The 20,147-nt window shown below is 39.9% G+C and overlaps 1 protein-coding gene across 1 annotated transcript in view; it reads right to left on the minus strand.

Annotated features, from left to right (window-relative positions):
- The window catches only part of TRIT1 (tRNA isopentenyltransferase 1), a 1,178,366-nt gene that overhangs the window by 599,620 nt on the left and 558,599 nt on the right, over window positions 1-20,147 (minus strand). The window contains exon 5 of the mRNA XM_044084772.1: window positions 18,407-18,603. Within this exon, the coding sequence (XP_043940707.1) occupies window positions 18,407-18,603 (197 nt within the window). The remainder of the gene's footprint in view (window positions 1-18,406; window positions 18,604-20,147) is intronic.

Genomic DNA, 20,147 nt, shown 5'->3' on the forward strand with positions numbered 1-20,147 from the left:
ACAGTGCAGGTGGCAATGTACTGCTTTTGTCTTGCTTCTCAGAGGTGAACATGGGGGTTGGTGTCTGTCCCCTCACAACCTGATGTCAGTGTTTCATCAGACTCTGAAGATGATGGTGGCCTTAGTGAGGCACAGGTGGGATTGTTGGGGGCTGAATCTGTCCCAGAGGTTGACATCCCCCTTCTACCACCATTGTCCCCACACACAGAAAGTATGCCCACATATACCCAGTCACCAGAGGCCACAGATATTGGACAATCAGAGAGTGGCGATATAGAACAGGACAGTGTGAGAACTATAGCATCAGTGAGTATAGACAATGGCCATAGCCAGAGAGCTGGCAAGGTCCCACACAGGCAGATTGACAGGGGTGCTCGAAGGACTGCTGCCCATCCACCTCCTCTGTTAGATGTCACATCACGGGTCACTTGCCGCATGTTTCAGGCTGTCATGGAGGCACAGGTACATTCTGAATGCAACAACAGATGTATGCTTAGGGTTATGGATGCAGCACAGTCTGACATCCGTGACTACCTCCACCACATTGGTGATGCCCTGGATCATTTCACTGATGTAGTGGATAGACGGTGGGTTGAGACAGTGTCTGTGCTGGAACATCTGGTTGGAGTTTGGTGTCAGACACATGGACGTAGGCCAGCAACACCATATCCTGGGAGTCCATGTGGCCGTGATTCTATATACCATCAAAAGACTGGCGTTGCAATGGGAACGCCTGTAGTGAATATGTATGCTAATATTACTGAGGCAGAATGGGGAGACATTTATGTTTATCAATGTCCTGAAGTTTTCAAAAGCAAAGAGGTGTTTTTTCTGTTGATGACATATTTTTATTATGGGAAGGAATGAGTATGGAACTGGAAATATTTGTTGAATATTTAAATCAAACTACTGATTATTTGACATTTACAGCTGATTACTCACATGAGAACATAAATTATATGGACATAAGGTTAGAGAAAATAAGCGATGGCATTACTACTATGATATATAAAAAAGATGTACAACCAAGTAGATTTATACACAATAGTATCATGCATGCACCTCATGTATTTAAACGCATAGTGAAGAGTAAAATGTTCAGAGCCTGTCATCTTAACATAGACAGTGTACACTGTATTAACCAGATAGATGATATGATCGGTGAGTTTTTAGAACAAGGATATGATATGGAGTTATTGCAGCAAATAAAAAATGAATTTATAGATACAAGGGTAATAAAAGCAACATGGTATTTCTCAGTTCGGCATACAGATAATGTTGTTCAAAATTACAATAGTAAAAAGAATAACAAAGGTTTGAAGCATGTTACTACGTACAACAGAAGGTCTTACTGGGTATGACAGATTATACAAAAAAAACCTGGGATATCTTAATGACTTTCCCTGATATTAAAACGTTAATAGGTGATGAACCATTTTTCGCATACCGAAATTATCCGAATTTGAAACAAAGCCTATGCTATAAGATTTAGAAAGTTATCCAGGACAGCAAAGAGTGGGAAGAGTGGTACTTTCCCTTGTTACAACTGTACATGCTATAGAGAATGACTGGAGAATGATTATATTTTCAAACATCCAGTCACTGAGAAGGAATTTGGGTTTAATGGACGTGCTACTTGTAATACTCACAATATTATATATTTGGCTAGATGTACAAAATGTCCTGTTTTTTATACGGGTAACAGCAATAGGAAGCTTAAAGACAGGATTATTGAGCACAAGTCCAAAATACGAAGGAAAGTGGAAACAAATGCCCTATCTAAACATACTAGGGAGGTAGGTGGGAGCACACTTTCCTTTTTAGGGCTGTGGATGTTATATTCAGGAAGAAAAGAGGAGATGATGTGAATAATGAAATAGATTTTTGTGAATATGAGTGGATTACATGTTTAAATGCTCACTCAAGACCAGGTCTAAATACAGCTTTATTAAGCCTATACTGAAGAAAAAGCAAAACTTCTTCTAATGTATTAATACACATGTATGCTTTTTTATGTTGTTGTATATAGGACTTTTATGCAGAGTTACTTTAAATATTAATTAATTTCAATTAGCTTAAATTGGATCTTCTTTTTGATTGGGCTATGATGTTTTGGAATGTATAAGAGAGTCATTGATTTTAACATTGTCTTACACACTGAGGAAGGGATTTCTCCCAAAAGTTTTGTGGATTTATAATAAACCTGCTTTACTTATAGATTTTTACAAACTTGCCTTACTGAATCTACATGTCCGTTATTTGGAATTGCTTTTGTTGCTTATGTGTCATAACTACACATCAAACATTGTGTATCTTTGTTGCCTGATGGTACACTGGCAGTACTGTTACAGAATGACAGGTGTGTCACAGACCTTTGTATGTTTTTGTCTCATGAGTCTGAGTGGTTCAACTATGGACACATGGCGGCAATACAGTGGCATAGGATGGCAAGGCAACACAGCAGAACATGCATGGCTCCCTAGGTGGATATGTGTAAAATAGTGCTTCAGAGACAATGCAGACAGTCAGCATCATCATGCTTTCATACCCTGTGACAAGGTCTGCTACCCTTGATACGTGTCACCTGGGTATTTTGCACATATAAATCTAGATGGTGGCAGACATCAATTATGCTTATGTAGATGAGGCCAATTTAGGACCAGCGGACCATGCATAACCAATGCACATAGATAAGCCAGATGGGCATGTCTGTAGTGCCGCAAGGGGATATATGTACACACAAACACATAGAAGTTGGTCGATGTGAGATTACAGCCCCTACCTAGCTACTGTTACACACTACAGCTTGCAGTACTTATCACATGTAGTTCTGGGCTACTTCTGTCTGATGCACGCAGTCCACAGACAATACATGGTGAGGTACAGGTTGTGTGGTCTGGCTGGCATCATTTTTACTAATCTGTATGACAGTCAGACTAAGGTGTCAGTCCCTAGGGCCCTAGGTTGTCAGTGCATGTGCTATGCATTGTCTCTTGGCCAAGGCCAGGGCATATTGGGCATGCCTACATCTGCCTACAGGTACAGCACCAGGGGGCTTCCTCCGAGTCCCCCTGTGGGTGCAGCTGTGGTGACCTAGGCACTGGTGAGGGCTGTGTATCCCTTCCCTTTGCTGATCCTACTGCAAATGTTTCTGCATGATCATATTGTGTAGCATGGCACATACTGTGAATATCTGTGCACATGTGGCTGGAGAGTACTGCAGGGCTCCACCAGAAATATCGAGGCACCGTAAACGTGACTTCAACAGCCCAAACACATGCTCTATGATGTTCCTAGTTTGTGTGTGAACCTCATTATGGCATTTTTTGGTGGGTGTGTCCATTTCTGATGGGTGTCATCATCCACGGCTCCAGTGCATAGCTAGCATACCCATGTAAATGGCCGTGTGGGATGTCCCCCCTAGCAAACATCTGGTACAGCTGTGATGCGTGCCAGATATGAGAGTCGTTATAACTGTCAGGGCTACCAGCACACACATTCAGGATAATGCCCTGGGCATTACACATGACCTGGCAGTTGATGGAGTGCTACCCCTTGCAGTTGACGTAGATTTTCCCCTCCTCACCAGGTGGTGCCTTGATGTGTACATGAGTACAATCTATGGCACCCAGTACTTCAGGGTAGTGTGTTACATGGTAGAAGAGTCGCATACTGCTGTCCCTCTCCTCAGGGGTTTTGGGAAAATATATGAGCTCACTGACATGTGGTAGCATGGCATCAAGGAACTGGTGGAATACCCTAGAAGCAGATGCTTGTGGGACCCCCATCATGTCCCCAGTTGGTCTTTGGAAAGTACCTGTAGCTAGTATCCTAAGGGCTACACATACCTTTGTTTCCACTGGGATGGGTTCCCCCTCTGTTGGCTCTGGGTCTGAGCTGAGGGCAGCAGAGCTTGGTGAGTTCTTGTAGTATGTCCCTGTCCAGCCTGTAGCGCTCCACAATCTTCAGCTCATGTAGCTCCTGGAAGGTTACCCTGGGCCTGAACACTCTTCACCTACTCAGTCTGGGACTATTGTCAGCATCAGCATCGGCACTAACCTCAGCATCCAGCACATAAAGATGTAGCAGACCTGCAACAGCCCCTAGCATTCATTCAATTAAAATTCCCAAATCTGTACTCCCCTGGTGCAGAGTATGGAAGAAAAATCAGATTGTAGAGTGTATGCATTCTTTATAGGCTCTGCCCTAGGTAGAGCCTGTGTGTTAAGGGGTTTAATGGCCTAGTTTAAGTGCAACAGGGGTCATCAGTAATTAATATATCATTGGCTTTCCCAGCCTTTATATATATATATATATATATATATATATATATATATATATAGATAGATATATACAGCCTTCTCTGCTCAGCACTGCTGCATGGCACACAAACCCGCGCCGCAAAGATAAACAATGATCAGCGGTGACTAGACACACCCCAATGGCCGGGCGTGCTGCACAAACATGCTGAAACACATACCCCGAAGGTAAGCAAAGCTTAGCAGTCACTGGACAGACACACCCTGCTGAGCAGAGTACCATGCCATGCAAACAGGCACCGCTGAGCTCCAATGAGCATAAAAAATGTGGACACACCCCCTTTTGATGTCAGTTACCTCTTCCATGGATACAAACATGGTTCTGTGCCTACACGGATGGGATCTGCGGACACAGATACCCATTTGTGCTATTCAGTAAACTCAGCTCATTTGCATACAGATCCCTGAATAATACCTGAAAATTACACAGTTCCAGGGCCTGCCTTGTTAGCAATCACAGCAGTTTACCATTGCACATACTCCATGCAGGGTCCTATAATAATAAATCTGCTTTTTGACTCTCTTTATTTTTTAATTATTCATGAAAGCATGTTTACGCACTGCAGCACACCTTGCAAATATGCCACCAGTATAAAAAAAATTAATTTCATTTAAATTATTTTCCATATGGTTTTGGACACACGGTGGATAGTTATGTATATATCTGTGTCTACTATGCTATTTCTGCCACTCTACCAGCACGTTTACAGCTGCTGGTGTCAGTTTTACATCCTGGACATGGAATGTTTCTGTATACATTATGCACACCAACACGGGGTCTATAGAGCAGCCTTTCTGCTGGCTGGATTGCTCTACCACCCTAATTTGCATGCAATTCACCTGCTTATGAGGTGATTTGCATGCCACGGACACTTCCTTGTTTGCACGCTCGTGCATGTCCCTCAGCACGGTTTACTGGATCGCACATCTGCTTAATTCCATGTAAGCACCATGCCACTATGCCTACCTGAAAAACAGTCCAATGTAGGCTTTATTATATTCCCCCTATGTTTAAAATACTAATGAGATGTTATCAAGAAAAAATATTTTATGGAAAATAAAACTTGATGAAATAGAAAATGAGAGGAAAGTGTGGTATAAAAATATCATGATACAATATTATTATGTTAATCCTTGTGCTGAGTTAGTAAATGAAAAAGTTAAAGCTTGGTGTAATATGCAAGTAGAATGTCAAGACTTGTTAAGGAAATTACTGATAAATAAATTAACAGCAAAGGAAAATATGCCATATAAAAAAATCAGTGAAAGAGTTTTCTATATGATGGTAGAGAAGAAAGTACAAAACATGTTTTCTTACAATGTATAAGGGTTGTAAAATTGTGTAAAGAAATTTTATTTGAAAATATAAAGGACGTAAATGAAATAAATATGGATATTACAGCCATAAAAATAACAAATGTTAGTAAAATGGAAAAGAGACTATTTTACATTCTGTGGACCATTTGAAATGAAAAGCTAAATGAAATCAAGTTTAATGGTAAATGGAGACATGCAGTAATTTTTAAGAAGATAATGAAGATAGAAGTTTAATATAATAATGAAAGTAAGAAATGTATGAGTGTACGACATTAACAGAAAGGGATGGAAATGTGTGTACTGTATAAATTTGTAAATATGTAAGTTTGTAAATAGCATTCTACATAATTTTTTTTTAAAACACAGAACCAGTGCTGTTTTGATACGTGTCATGGGATCTTCTCTGTCCATCTGAGCTACCACCAACTCCTGCAGATGGGCCTTGGTTTCACATCTGATTAAAAGGACAGATCTCTGTAGCCCGAAAACAGACTTTGTGTTTGTTATGCATAATCAATTTTGAAAAATGTGGGAAAACTTCTAGTATTTATTCATACTGTGCTGGAAAACTACCTAATGTATGAATCTCCATTTGATTCTGCAGCCACAAAACTGATCATTTTCAGTATTCTAACCTCAAATTTACAAAAAAAAAAATTCTGAGACCACCTCATGAAAAAGGCAAATCAGACAAACCCACATTTTTATTTATATCATTAAATAGCACTGCAGCAAGCTACACAGCTATGTGATCTAAACTGCCAAATACATTTTTAACGAGTCCCCATAGTTGCAAATACAGTGGATATAAAAAGTTTACACACCCCTGGTAAAATGCCATGTTTTTGTGATATAAAAAATGAGACCACAATAAATAATTTCAAAACTTTTCCCACCTTTAATGTGACCTATAGCCTGTACAATTCAATTGAAAAACAAACAAATCTGTTAGGGGAAAAATATAAAAAAATAAAAAACGTACAATACGCTGGTTGCATAAGTGTGCACACCCTTAAACTAATACTTTATTGAAGCACCTTTTGATTTAATTACAGCATTCAGTCTTCTTGGGTAGAAGTCTATCAGTATAGCATATCTTGACTTGGAATATTTGCCCACTCTTCCTTGCAAAAGCGCTCCAAATCTGTCAAATTGCAAGGGGATCACTTGTGCACAGCCCTTTTCAAGTCACCCCACAAATTTTCTATTGGATTTAGGTCTGGCCTCTGGCTGGGCCACTCCAGAACTTTAATCATCTTCTCATGAAGCCATTCCTTTGTTGATTTGGTTGTATGCTTGGAGTCATTGTCGTGTTGAAAAGTGAAATTCCTCTTCATCTTCAGCTTTCTAGCAGACACCTGAAGGTTTTGGGCCAAAAGTGACTGGTATTTGGAACTGTTCATAATTCCCTAATCCTTGACTAAAGCCCCAGTTCCAGCTGAAGAAAAGCAACCCCAAAGCATGATACTGCCACCACCATGCTTCACTGTGGGGATGGTGTTCTTTTGGTGATGCGAAGTGTTGCTTTTGCACCAAACGTACCTTTTGAAATTGTGGTCAGAAAGTTCAGCCATGGTCTCATCACAGCATAACACATTTTCCCATATGCTTTTAGAAGACAATGTATTGTTTTGCAAATTTTAGCTGGGCCTGGATATTTTTCTATGTAAGAAAAGGCTTCCATCTTGAAACCCTACCCCATAGTCCAGACATATGGAGAATATGGGAGATTGTTGTCACATATAGTACACAACCAGTACTTGCCAGAAATTCCTGCATCTCCTTCAGTGTTGCTGTAGGTTTCTTGGCAGCCTCCCTGACCATTTTTTTTCTTGTCTTTTCATCAATTTTGGAGGGCTGTCCAGTTCCTTGCAACATCACTGTTATCCCATATTTTCTCCACTTTTTGATGATTGTCTTCAATGTGTTCCATGGTATATCCAATGCTGTGGAGTTTATTTTTGTACCCTTCTCCTGACTGATACCTCTCAACAACTGATGCTTTGTAAGCTCTCTGCGAACCATGGCTTTTGGTATAGCAGGCAACTGAGTAAATGTCAGGAAAATCCTGCTACGACAGCTGAACTTTATTTGGGGTTAATCAGAGTCTCTTTAATTGATGGCAGGTGTGTACCCAAGAAGACTGAATGGTGTAATTAAATCAAAAGGTGCTTCAACAAAGTATTAGTTTAAATGTGTGCACACAACAAAGTATTAGTTTAAGGGTGTGCACACTTATGCAACCAGCATATTGTACGTTTTTTATTTTTTATATTTTTCCCCTAACAGATTTGTTTTTCAATTGAATTGTACGGGTTATAGGTCACATTAAAGTTGGGAAAAGTTTGGAAATGATTTATTGTGGTCTCATTTTTTATATCACAAAAAAATGGCATTTTTACAGGGGTGTGTAAACTTTTTATATCCACTGTATATTGCACACAAAACACTATGTTCTGCAACACTCCAAAGTTATGTATTTCCCACAGTACTTTACCTACATGTTTCTGGTTCATCCTCCTCACCACTAACACTGAAGGACAAGCTGTCAGTGCGCGTGACACCCATCTAAACTTTCCAGAGTTCAACTCCTCTACTTTACCCTCCAAAACTGCAGTAGGCCACTTGTAAGTGGAAAATAATACATAAAACAATAATGCATTTACCTTGAAACAAAACCTCCCTTTGCCAGGTCATGGAAAGATGAGTGGGAATAGGAGGAGGATGAGTCATGACTCTCATCCATGCAGATCTCTCATTATGGTTAAGTACATAACTTTCACATCTGTTATGGTCTGGTTCAAACCTCTCCCCACTACAAACAGTGCCCAGCAGACCTTCCTGGGTGGCATTGTGAAAGGATTCCTCAGATAAATGCAGCCCTAAAAAAAGCCCTGGAACATGAGATCACATCAAGTGTGTAATGCACTGTGAAAGTTTTCAGAGAAGCAAAGCCTCAGCAGCATGCATATCATCTAATGAAGCATTTTTATAAAAGGACTAAAATGTAGCCAAAGCCCAAGAAGAATGTGATATGGGTTGTACTGTGTTTACATTATTTATTATGGTTTTATTGCAATAGCTAATACATCTGAATAACCACCTAGATAAAGAGGTTTTGGAAACTTTATTGCCCAATTTCTTTGCAGTATAACATGAACAATGTGAGATTTTCCAAAATATTGGTTTCTGCTTAAATAAAACTGAAGTAGTCTCTGCAAGTCCATACAGTGCACTCTGCAATCTCCTTTATTAGAACAATTTGCAAAAAAAAAAAAATACCATGAGATTTATCAACTGGTTGAGATTAACTTCCCTAGCTACCTTGAATGCGATGAAGAGTTTGTTTTCATGGCTACCCTGTAATTGTGAAAGACCAAGTAAGACAGGTTAATGCACAGAGTCGTTATTTTGGAAATTCATGGTGGTAAGGTGATAGCCATTAAGAAACAATGTTTTCCAGGATAAAAATTTCAGCTCATAATAGCTGGTCTGAAGGAAGGAAGCTTGAGTTTCTTCCAATAGGAAGTATAGGTCACACAGTGGTAAAAGGGTCATTTAACAGTGACCTGATAAAAAAGACACCCCTTAAAAATATCTTATAAACCACAAGTGAAGTTAGTGAAGAATTTTGAAACTCAGGGTGAAAACTGGAAAGAGACGACTTAATGGAAGGACAGCTTAGGAGCACATCAAGGATTTATATCAAGTAGTCCAGTATCACAGCAGCTGAAGGTTACTGAAGGATCCATCCATCCATCCATCCTCAACCCCTTTTCCCATTTTGCACATGGGTCAGGGTGTCACTTCTGCAGTGACAATCATCTCGTGCCAAGGTTTACACCGCTGGGTGGTTAGCCCTGCAGCGGAAGTGCTACTGAAGGTTTACTGAAGGATATAAGAATAGAAAGATATTCTCCATAAAGTGAAAAAAAGATTTATAACATTAATATCCAAGAGTTAAAAAATTTCAGTAAGAAATTTTATTCAAACTTCTTGTCCGTAAAAGACTGTAAAATGAGTCATATACAGAACAGTACACAAAATTAATCTCTGAAAAAATACAGTCTGTGGTTTCAAGTATGCAAGATTTCCAACTAAAACAGATAAGCTAGATTTAAAAAATAGACAACTTCACAGAAGAATGTAAGAGTCAAATGGACCATCTCAGCAGCTTAATAAAACAGAGAAGCAGCCCTTAATGACCGTGAAGTCAGAATATCAGATGGTGAGTCACACACACTGACTTGCTTATGAAATAAAACAATTGGCTTACTGAAAAAATAGATGGCATGGAAAACAGACTGAGAAGAAATAATATACATATATATGGCATACTGGAAAATATGACTGAGAAAACATAAACTTCTTGACTACATGGCTACATAAAAATCTGAATCTACCAGAAGCTCTGTCTTTCAGTATTGAGAGAGCATATAGATCCCTGGATTAGTTTGCTGGAAAAGGTAATTCACCTTCACATTGAATAATAGTCAAATTTCTATCAAGTATGGAAAAAAGATCAAATATTACAGATTCTCCAGAGAGAACAACAAGGTTATTTAGGGTTACCTGATTTGAATGGGGACCCTACAATTAATCAGTTAAGGCTTGCATATATAACTCAAGCAGACATAATTGCAAAATGATGATGATAAAACAAGAGGAGTTCAACTGAAAGACTAGGACTCTGGATGCAAATCCCTAGGGAAAATGACAATCACATAGAATATTATATTCATAAAGTAGTAGAAAGTAATCTAAAAAATAAGCTAGTTAGAAAACGGAGAAAGGAGTTTTTATCAATAGAGGTGTCTGCAAGCATGGGTACAGAAACTATACAAAGAGAGGGCTAGAATTTAGTGTAGGAAATTAGCAAAGGACCCGATGTACAGGGAGCAAACTACTGAGGAAGGAAATGTAATACAGTGGGATGAGATTAAGCAGAAATTTGAACTGCAGGTTACAGGCGTTCTTCCATATCTGGGCTTGAAAACAAGAGTATAGGTACAAAGAAATGGATATGGGATACTTAGTAAAAGACCAGCTCTGATTTGCCGTGGTGGTGCAGCGGTAGCGTTGTCACCTCACAGCAAGAGGTTCTCCCGTTCGATTCTTGGCTGGAATGCCTTTTGTGTGGAGTCTGCATGTCCTCCCCGCGGTCAAGTGGCGTTCAAAAGACATGCGTGAATGGGCATGCCTTCGCTGAAGGTTGAGCTGGCACCTCGACACCGTAAAAATCTACTGCCAATCATTAGCGGACCGGAGTTCCGCTGTGGCGCCCCCTAACCAGGAAAAGCCGAAAGAAGAACAGTGAAAGACCAGCTCTGGTACAGTTTTTAGTCAAGTCTAGGACAAAAGCTGAGGTTAAAATGGATAATTAGAAGAGCATATAAAATATTGTGTGTAAGAAATAAAATCAATCAAAGGAGGTTAGAATACATAGGGAAAAGATAATGGAAAGACAATGTAAATGAAACAATATGGAAAATTTGTACAGAAAGTTTAGAAATTTTGCATGAAAGTGTTTGTATGTGTATTATTATAAACCAAGAAAATTTCAGAGGAGTTTTCCTCAAGTATTTAACAAATGCTGGAGGTCTAATAGAGAAGATAGAGGCAATTGATAACATGTTTTGTTTTACTTTTTTTTTTGGGGGGGGGTTATAATAAGCTAACAGATTTTAAAAATTCACTACCAAGTACGTTGACAGTAATGCTAGGGAAATAAATGTTGGTAACTAAGGAAAGGATTCCTTTCAGCTTAGACATAGGATCTGGACTGCCTAGACAAGGTACGGTCTTATTAAGTATAATGCTACTGGCTGCCAAAAAAGCAATTAATAGAAAAAGGAAATTAAACTCTTATTCCCGAGATCAAGGAAGGTCTTGATATTATAAGGGAGATACACAACATGGAGGTGGGATCTCTAGAAAAGGGAAGGAGCAAACGTCATAGAAATAAATGGAACTTGCAGGAAAAATACATGTAGAATAATGTTTAGGAGGAATAGTGAGGTGTAAAAGAAGGGAGGAATTGAACAAAATGGAATGCTGGGGTGCAGCTGTCAAAAAATATGCATGTATACTGCATGTCAATAACATGATATGTTTTCTTTCTTAATAATGTTTGTAATACTATGTTACAGATTAAAAGGTGATGACTTAAGACAAAAAAAAAAAAAAAAAAAACAGTACACCATTTTGGAATTGGCAGGACAGTAAAAATAGTCACCTTTCCTCATTTTTAAAGTTAAGGGGCTGAATAAAAGTGGCAGTAACACTTTATTCCAGTAATAGCGAGATCTTAGAGCTTGGCATCAAACTGACATGTTAAAAATAAAAAAGGCAGAAATGCAGACACTGATCAATGGTAAAGAATGCTGTAAAACATTTTGGTTAATGAGAGACAATGTCAGAAACAGAAAATTTACCAAACATATAAAAAGAAAAGGAGGAAAATAAGAAAGGCTACAAGTATGAGGAGTAAAACTGGCTTCTGAAACACATGTAGATACGATTTATAACAGGCATAACCAGCTCTCTGTTTTATCACCAATAGTTTTACTTTTCCTCATTTATTTTCAATAATGTGATTTTCTAACGTTTTATAAACTTACCTTTGCAACATGGCATGTGGTGCAAAAAAGTACAGTTTTGTACCTACCATAAATGTAGATGTTCGAGTGTTCACCCTGCTGCAGTCATCACACTTGGGTTATCCTGCCGTCAGGCAGGCCCACAGTCAACCCTAATTCCAAAGTCTTGGTCCGGCATCGGTTGCTGTCGCTTCTTCCCTGACGTCAGTGCGCCAGGGGTATATAAGAGGCATCCAACGCCATTTTCTTCAGTTTTTCTTTCCCCAGATGTCAGGTGCCCCCAATAGGTAGGCAATATATATATATATATATATATATATATATATATATACATATAGCTATATAAAAATAAAACAAAACCCTTAGGCACAAGCAAATACACCACAGAGGTAGTATAGGATAGAGTGGTACAGATAAGTTCAGCTAGTTCAGAGGGGATGGAGGGAGGGTAACCTGGACCGCAGCAGGGTGAACACTCGAACATCTACATTTACGGTAGGTACAAAACTGTACTATGTTCATCATGTTACCCTGCTGCAGTCATCACACTTGGGTTGAATCCCAAAGCTAAGGATGGGAGGTGGAGTCAGACAGGGTTAGAAAAAGCTAGTAAGCCCTGCAAAACTGCAGTGGCAAAACCAGCTCTAGTCTTAGAGTACAGAGGTAAGTGATAGTGTTTGGTGAAGGTGTGCACTGAACTCCAAGTAGCAGCTTCCAGAATATCCTTGGTTGGCACTCCCCTGAGAAAGGCTGCTGATGTAGCTGTAGCCCTGGTGGAGTGGGACCTAATGTTAGCAGGTACAGGTTTCCCATGATGTGTGTAACAGAAACGTATGCAATGCCCTATCCATTTTGAAATGGTCTGTTTTGAGATAGCTTTTCCTTGTGATCCTGTAGCATAGGCTACAAAAAGCTGGTCAGTTTTTCTGAAAGCCTTAGTTTTATCCAAGTAGTAACGTAATTGCCTGTGAATGTCCAAAGAGTGCAGGAGTCTTTCTTTTTTGTTCTGGGGATTTGGGAAGAAGGTGAGCAAGTGAATGGTTTGGTTTAGGGCCACACTGGATACCACCTTTGGCATAAAGGAAGGATTCGTTCGTAGAGAGACTCTGTCTTGATGAAAAATTATGAAAGGTTCCACTGCCATTAGTGCCTGTAGCTCTGAGACTCTTCTAGCTGAGGTTATTGCTAGTAGTAGGGCAGTTTTCCATGAAAGAAATTTTAAATCAGCAGAAAAAGCTGGTTCAAAGGGTGGAAGTGTAAGCTTTTCCAGAACAAAGTTGAGATCCCAAGTAGGTGTTGGAGCTCTCTTTGGCAGTCTTAAGTTCTTAGCCCCTCTGAGGAACTGTCTCAGGAGTGGATGTGAGAATAAAGGAGGATCCGTGCTGTAATGAGCTGAAATTGCTGAGGCGTGGATCTTAATAGATGAAAAGGAAAGTCCTTTGTGTAACATCTCAGTTAAATATTGTAGAATCTGAGGGATGTTTGGATCAAGGGGGTTTAGGCCTTTAGCCTGGTTCCAGGCGCAAAATCTTTTCCATTTGTCTGAATAGGTTTTCCTGGTGCTGGGTCTCCTGGCCTCCAGAATGACATCCATAACAGCTTTAGATAAAGGTGTTGGCTGGTTGTTTAGGTAATCTGCCATGCAGCCAGGTTTAAAGTCTTGAGCTGGCTGTGTAGAATCTGATAATCTCGCTGGGTGAGCAGGTGAGGAATTTGTGGCAAAATCCATGGTGGGCTGTGGGCCATGTTCCTTAAAATTGGGTACCAATGCTGGTGTGGCCAGTCTGGTGCAACGAGTATCATTTGTGGCCTCTCTAATCTGACTTTCAGCAGTACCTTTGCTAGAAGAGGTAGAGGAGGGAAGGCATACACTGTTAATGTTTTCCAACTGAATGAGAGGGTGTCCACTTTCCAAGCTAGTGGATGGAAGGTCCTTGAAAGCATTCTGTACTGTTAGCATTTCTTTTTGATTGATATGCAGATGCCTCTGATCTGTAGTCCATTTGCCCTGAATGCACTGCCCTGCCATGTGTGCTCCCCAGGCATAGTCCGATGCATCTGTTGTCATAGTTTGCCTGGCTGTGGGTAAGGTGAAAGGCTGACCCTTGTTGAGGTGACATGCCTGTGCCCACCATAGAAACTCCTGTTGAAGGCAGGGAATGAGTGGTATAATTGTTTCCAAGCTGTGGCTGTGCTGAGTTCATACACTTTTCAGGTACCATTGTAATTTCCTCATATGCAGTTTTGCAAATGGTATTAGTAGTATGCAAGATGCCATGAATCCCAAGGCCTGCAGAATTTTTCTTGCAGGGAGTTGGGTCTTTGTTGCCATTATTTTGAAATATTGAAACAACTGTTGTTGCTTGTCTAGCGTGAGATAAGCCATCTGGGCCGTTGTATTCAAGCTGGCACCCAGGAATATTATGTTTTGTAAGGGCACTAGTTTTGATTTCTTTTCATTTACTGTGTATCCTAAGCAACTTAGAAGGTGTTTGACAAATGCCAGATGCTTTAAAAGAATGTCTTTGATTTCTGCTTGAATAAGGCAGTCATCCAGGTATGGGTATATTTGAAAACAGGAACAAATATATTTGAATACCTCTTTGTCTGCAGTATGCAATTACTGGTGCCAGGCATTTTGTGAAGACCCTGGGCGCAGTAGATAAGCCAAAGGGCAGTGCAGAGAATTGATAATGCTTTGAACCTGCAATGAAGCAGAGGTATCTTCTGCAATTTTGTCTGATAGGGACATGCAGGTATGCCTCCTTGAGGTCCAAAGTGACTAGCCAAGCATTCTTGCCTAGCATGGGAAGAAGCTGCTGTAGTGTTAGCATCTTGAATTTTGGTACTTGCAGATAGGTGTTCAGAATTGAAAGATCCAGAATGGGTCTCCATGCTTTGTCCTTTCTTGGGACTAGGAAGAGTCTTGAGTAAAATCCTTGTCCTTGCTCCTGTGTAGATACCTGTTGAATGGCTCTCATGTTCATGAGAGCTGTAATTTGTTTTTGTGCCTCTGCCCATTGATTTGGTGGCAGGTTTGGCATTCCTTTGTTCCTTGGTAAGGTATGAAAGTGGAATCTGTATCCTTGAGAGACAATGTTTAGAACCCATTTGTCTTTTGTGATGATGTGCCAGTTGTCTGCAAAAAATGCTAGTTTTCCTCCCAAGGGAGTTGCCAGGAGAGATTTGCTTGGAAGTTTGAGGATAGTCATTGTGTTTGTCTTCTGCTAGCTTGGGGCCTGTCTTCTCCTCCTTTCTGGGTAGCAGAACCCCATTGGCGAGGTTTGTAAGGGCCCTGTGACTGACCTCTGCCCCTTGGGCGTCTGTATTTGCCCCTCTGTGATCTGTCTGAAGCTGGAAAGGACCAGTTTTTTGTTGGCCAATTTCTGCTGAATCGAGGGGGTTGTACCTGCAAAAAATCCTTGACCGTTTGCATAGACTTTGCCTTATCCTCCATTTTCTTTAAAACCTCCTCTGCTTTGACACCAAATAATACATCCTGTTGTAAAGTGCATCCAATAATTTTGCTTTAACATGGTCAGGGAGGGTTTGTTCTTTTAACCAAGCATGCCTACGTATGACAGAGCCCGTAACAGCTGCTCTACAAGAAGCTTCCAATGAATCAAATCCGCATTGTAAAGTATGTTTGCCCACCTGTTCAGCTGCATGCAACAGATCCTGCATTTCTTTGAATTCAGGCAGTTCTTGTTTTTTTGTTTTAACTGAGACATTAGAAATTGTTGATATTTCAACATGTGAAACTGCCAATTTAATGCTCTCATAGCCAGAGTAGCTGAGGTGTATATTTTCTTTCCCCATCTATCTAGAGCTCTGGAATCCCTTTCAGAGGGCACAGGATTTTTAGCCATAGAAGCTTTTGCTCCCTTAGGACCCTGGGAAATTGTTTCTGGGTCAGCTACAGGGCTTTTATAAAGGAATTTGTGTGAGTCAGGTACTCTGTAGTATCTGTCTGGTTTGGCTGGAGCAGGAGGAAGAGAGTCCGGATTTAAACTAGACTCCAAGTAAACATCATCCACAATATCCAGAACAGGAGGTATAGCAAGAGGTTTGTGCTGGGGTAGTAAAAGGAACTCTCGGAGCCTTTTCTTAGAATCTGAGTAATCCTGGCCTTCCCAGTGGAAATGTTCCCTCATGGTATGTAAAGTTTCCCCAAAGGAGTAGTCTTCAGGGGGAGATGCTGAGGGAATAGAGTCTTCAGCATCATAATCTTCATAAGGTGGAAAAGTGTAATCCTGTTCCTCAGAAGAATCTGAGGAGAGAGAAACCTGGTTAGAGGATGCATAATCCTCCTCTTGTCTTGGTCTTTTATCAGGAGGGGGATGGGAAGCCCTGATAAGGGTAATCAAATCTTCAACCATCTTAAGCATCTGTTTCTTAGGCATGGGGCCTTGAACTGTAGACTGATGTACAGTTTTCTTTGGTTTTAACGGAGTTTTAAGTTTAGCATAAGATTTAATGGTGAGTGTAGTCGGTCTGAAGACACCTTCAGAAACCGAAGGTGTTTCCGTTGCACCGGTGTCTAGTTCTGCTCCAGTGTCGGTGGAAGGCTGCATCGGCCTAGTAGACTCCGCATGGGAATCCGCAGCTGTTTGGGGTTCCAGCTCTGCGGTCGTCAGGGGCTGCGTAGGCACCTCACTGAAAACCGGAGAACCGGCGACAGGCCCAGCTGAGGCCTCTGTGTCTGGCTTATTCCTAGGCTGCCTGTCCTTATCCTTGCGTTTTTTATGAGTGGCGGTCATCGGCTGCTCCGATGGCATGATATAATTAAATTTCCTACCAAAGTAATGCCATGTGAAGTCAAAACGGCTTTTGATAATTCGTTTAATAAACCTAGTGCAAAACCGACAACCTGTGACGTTGTGGTCTGGGCCTAGGCAGGGAATACAATAGGAATGGAAGTCCTTATGAGGTATTTGCTTCCCACAAGAAATGCAATTGTTAACTTTTTCTGACATCGGACTGAGGCAAGAAAATGTTCCCCAACGGGGTACTTAGCTTTAATGAAGACTTCAGACTGAAATTCAAATCGAAAATCTCAGGTGTCGACCGACCGGCACTTGCGAACTGCTTCTGCTTCGGGCACTGCGCGGCAAGAAAGACTGAAGAAAATGGCATTGGATGCCTCTTATATATCCCTGGCACACTGACGTCAGGGAAGAAGCGACAGCAACCAACGCCGGACCAAGACTTTGGAATTCGGGCTGACTGCGGGACCGCCTGATGGCAGGATAACCCAAGTGTGATGACTGCAGCAGGGTAACACGATGAACATCTGCCAAACAGCATCTGTGACCATTAGGGAACTTTCTTGACTACAGTTCATAGGATCAAAACACTTTTTAAAACAGTAAACTTTAACCTTAGTGGTATCAGTGCAGTAAAAAACATGTGTTGTGTCCAGAGACTTTAATAGGCACACCACTGCCCATGTGTGAAAGTGTCCCATTAAAGTACATGAACACAACACCCATTGCCCCAAATGTAATGTCACAGTAGCAAACACTAAATTTATTTGGTATGTGTTTTTTAAAAAGGTTTGTGAAGCTTTTTATTAAAAGACAGACCAAATAAATAAGTATATACACACAGAAAAATGTATCGCAGCATCTGATTAATCATACACCATAACCACAATGCATTTATTAACACTACAAAATCACTTTAAAATTTTCTTAAATTACAGATGATAAAACCACTACCTCATTCATATCTGCCAGGAAAGTTACAGGCAAAATTCAAAGATATAAAATGAAATAAATACACCTTAGCCTGTTTACTTAATCTCATATAGCTTACAATAACAACATTTTAAAGATGACACAGAACCCTTTACCAATATGAGCAGAATTGGTGAAAATGACATATTTCTGCAAAAGGTAACCCTTTGACCTGGGAAAACAAAGATACATAAAGTTACATAAACCCTGAGTTTCCAAATACAGACACTGTAGGCAAGCTAAAGAGGTAAATCTGCACTGTCAAAACAGAGAACTAAACTATCTATAATCAGAAATCATGCAAACATACATCGCAATCTTCTCTGCTGCATGTAATACAACGGTTCATCTACAAAACAGGTAAGAAATCACAAAAAATAAAATAAAGGTAATTGTTGTTTACAGAAGGAAGAAACAGTGAGATTTCTAATACCTTGCTACCTTGCGTTTATCATGTGGGTGCAGCCTGGCTGCCATTTCTGGGTCCACCTCTGAGAGCTGTCTGTGCAATTCCTGGCTGTCTAGTTTTTCCAGTTCGGCTTTCCTGTCAAGTGTTATGGATTCCTCTCCAGTGTGATCCACCACAGCTGCTGCATTTAGTGAAGAAGTGTTCTCAAACAGTGTTTCAGGCTAGAAAAGAAGATAATGTCAGGGTTTGCCTCTAGCTACATTTATATTAATTATTGATATTCCAAAAGTCAACAACAGTCACAAACTATGCCACTCGGTAGTTCTGTCTCATATATTACTGACCTACATCTGCTGATAGAAACGTACACAAAACACTGCCTTGTCACATGCATCAAACATGCTTATTCTGATTAGGCTTTTAACATGCTATTTTTATAACTGAAGTAAAAGGCTAATAAGCTGTCCTTGTTCTCTCTGTTATGCTGCCTATGATCAACCATATTAGTAAATGCTAAGTAAAGTGAAATGACATAAAATAGTAATGCAGTGAATAGAACCAGTATGTTATACAATGAATCCATGAGGAAGAGACAGAATAAGACATCATTTACCACCAGTAACAACTTCGTAAAAGGCCAGTCCCTGTACCAGATTAAAATTGTCCTGCATTCAGTACCAAGATGTGCTGTAACAGAAACAGATAGCTACATCAGTATCAGAGATGCCTTGCATCAATTAGCTCTCTTTTAACATCTTAACCAACAAACAGAATACAATGCTGCCATCGCCAAACACTGAAAGTTGAATTTCCCTAAGCAAAACAGAAACCTTCCATATTTAAGAGACATCAAACCTTTGGGTGTTAGGAGGTAAGAAAAGCATACCAAGATGACTTCAAAGTTAAAGTGGTACATTAAGAATTTGTACTTCTCTGTTGCCATCTTTGTCAGTAAACAAAAAGACTGAATACTAAACAGAAGCATGCATGCAGATATACACACATATGCATAAATACTGCAATGCATTAATGTGTACATTAATTCTAACTTCAAATGTACATACTTCTTGCTCTTCCCACTGTCCTGCCTCCCATGGAAACCTTGATGCATGCTTGTAATAGTTTGGTATTATAATAGCAATTAACTAATGATTCAACCTCTATATTTCTGAACTAGACCTAGCAAGGGCATCTTGGAACAGACACCAGTATTACTTTAATGATACTTGACACCTACAATACACAGACCCACTCAAGTTAAAACACACACACACACACACACACACACATATATATATATATATATATATATATATATATATATATATATATATATGGAATTTGCAGTAGGCAGCTAAATAATTAAATTACATCATACACTTTTTTTGCCAGTCATAATTGCCAATACCTTTGAGGCAGTCTAAAATCAAAATGTCACAAAACACACAGAAAAAAATGAGCTATTTCACAGTCAGATGCTCCATATTTCTTTTTATGCAAGATGTACAAGTGTATATCTTGACATCACACAGGGTTAAGGCAATGAAATGTCACTTCATTTCATAATACACTCCTGGACCTGATTGTTTCAGTATTTACTCACATCCTCTTGTGACTGAGCAAATCATATAAAAAGACAGGGGTTCACATGTTGCCACTGTAAAAATGCACCAAAGCTTACAGGGCTCACCCAATTTACAGATGAATAAAACTTGTGAAAAGAGTCATTCATAATAAATAAAAATGTTCAGAAAATGTCATATTG

This window comes from Protopterus annectens, chromosome 1.part1 (genome assembly GCF_019279795.1).
Source record: "Protopterus annectens isolate FY-2018-M chromosome 1.part1, PAN1.0, whole genome shotgun sequence".
Classification (NCBI taxonomy): domain Eukaryota; kingdom Metazoa; phylum Chordata; order Ceratodontiformes; family Protopteridae; genus Protopterus; species Protopterus annectens.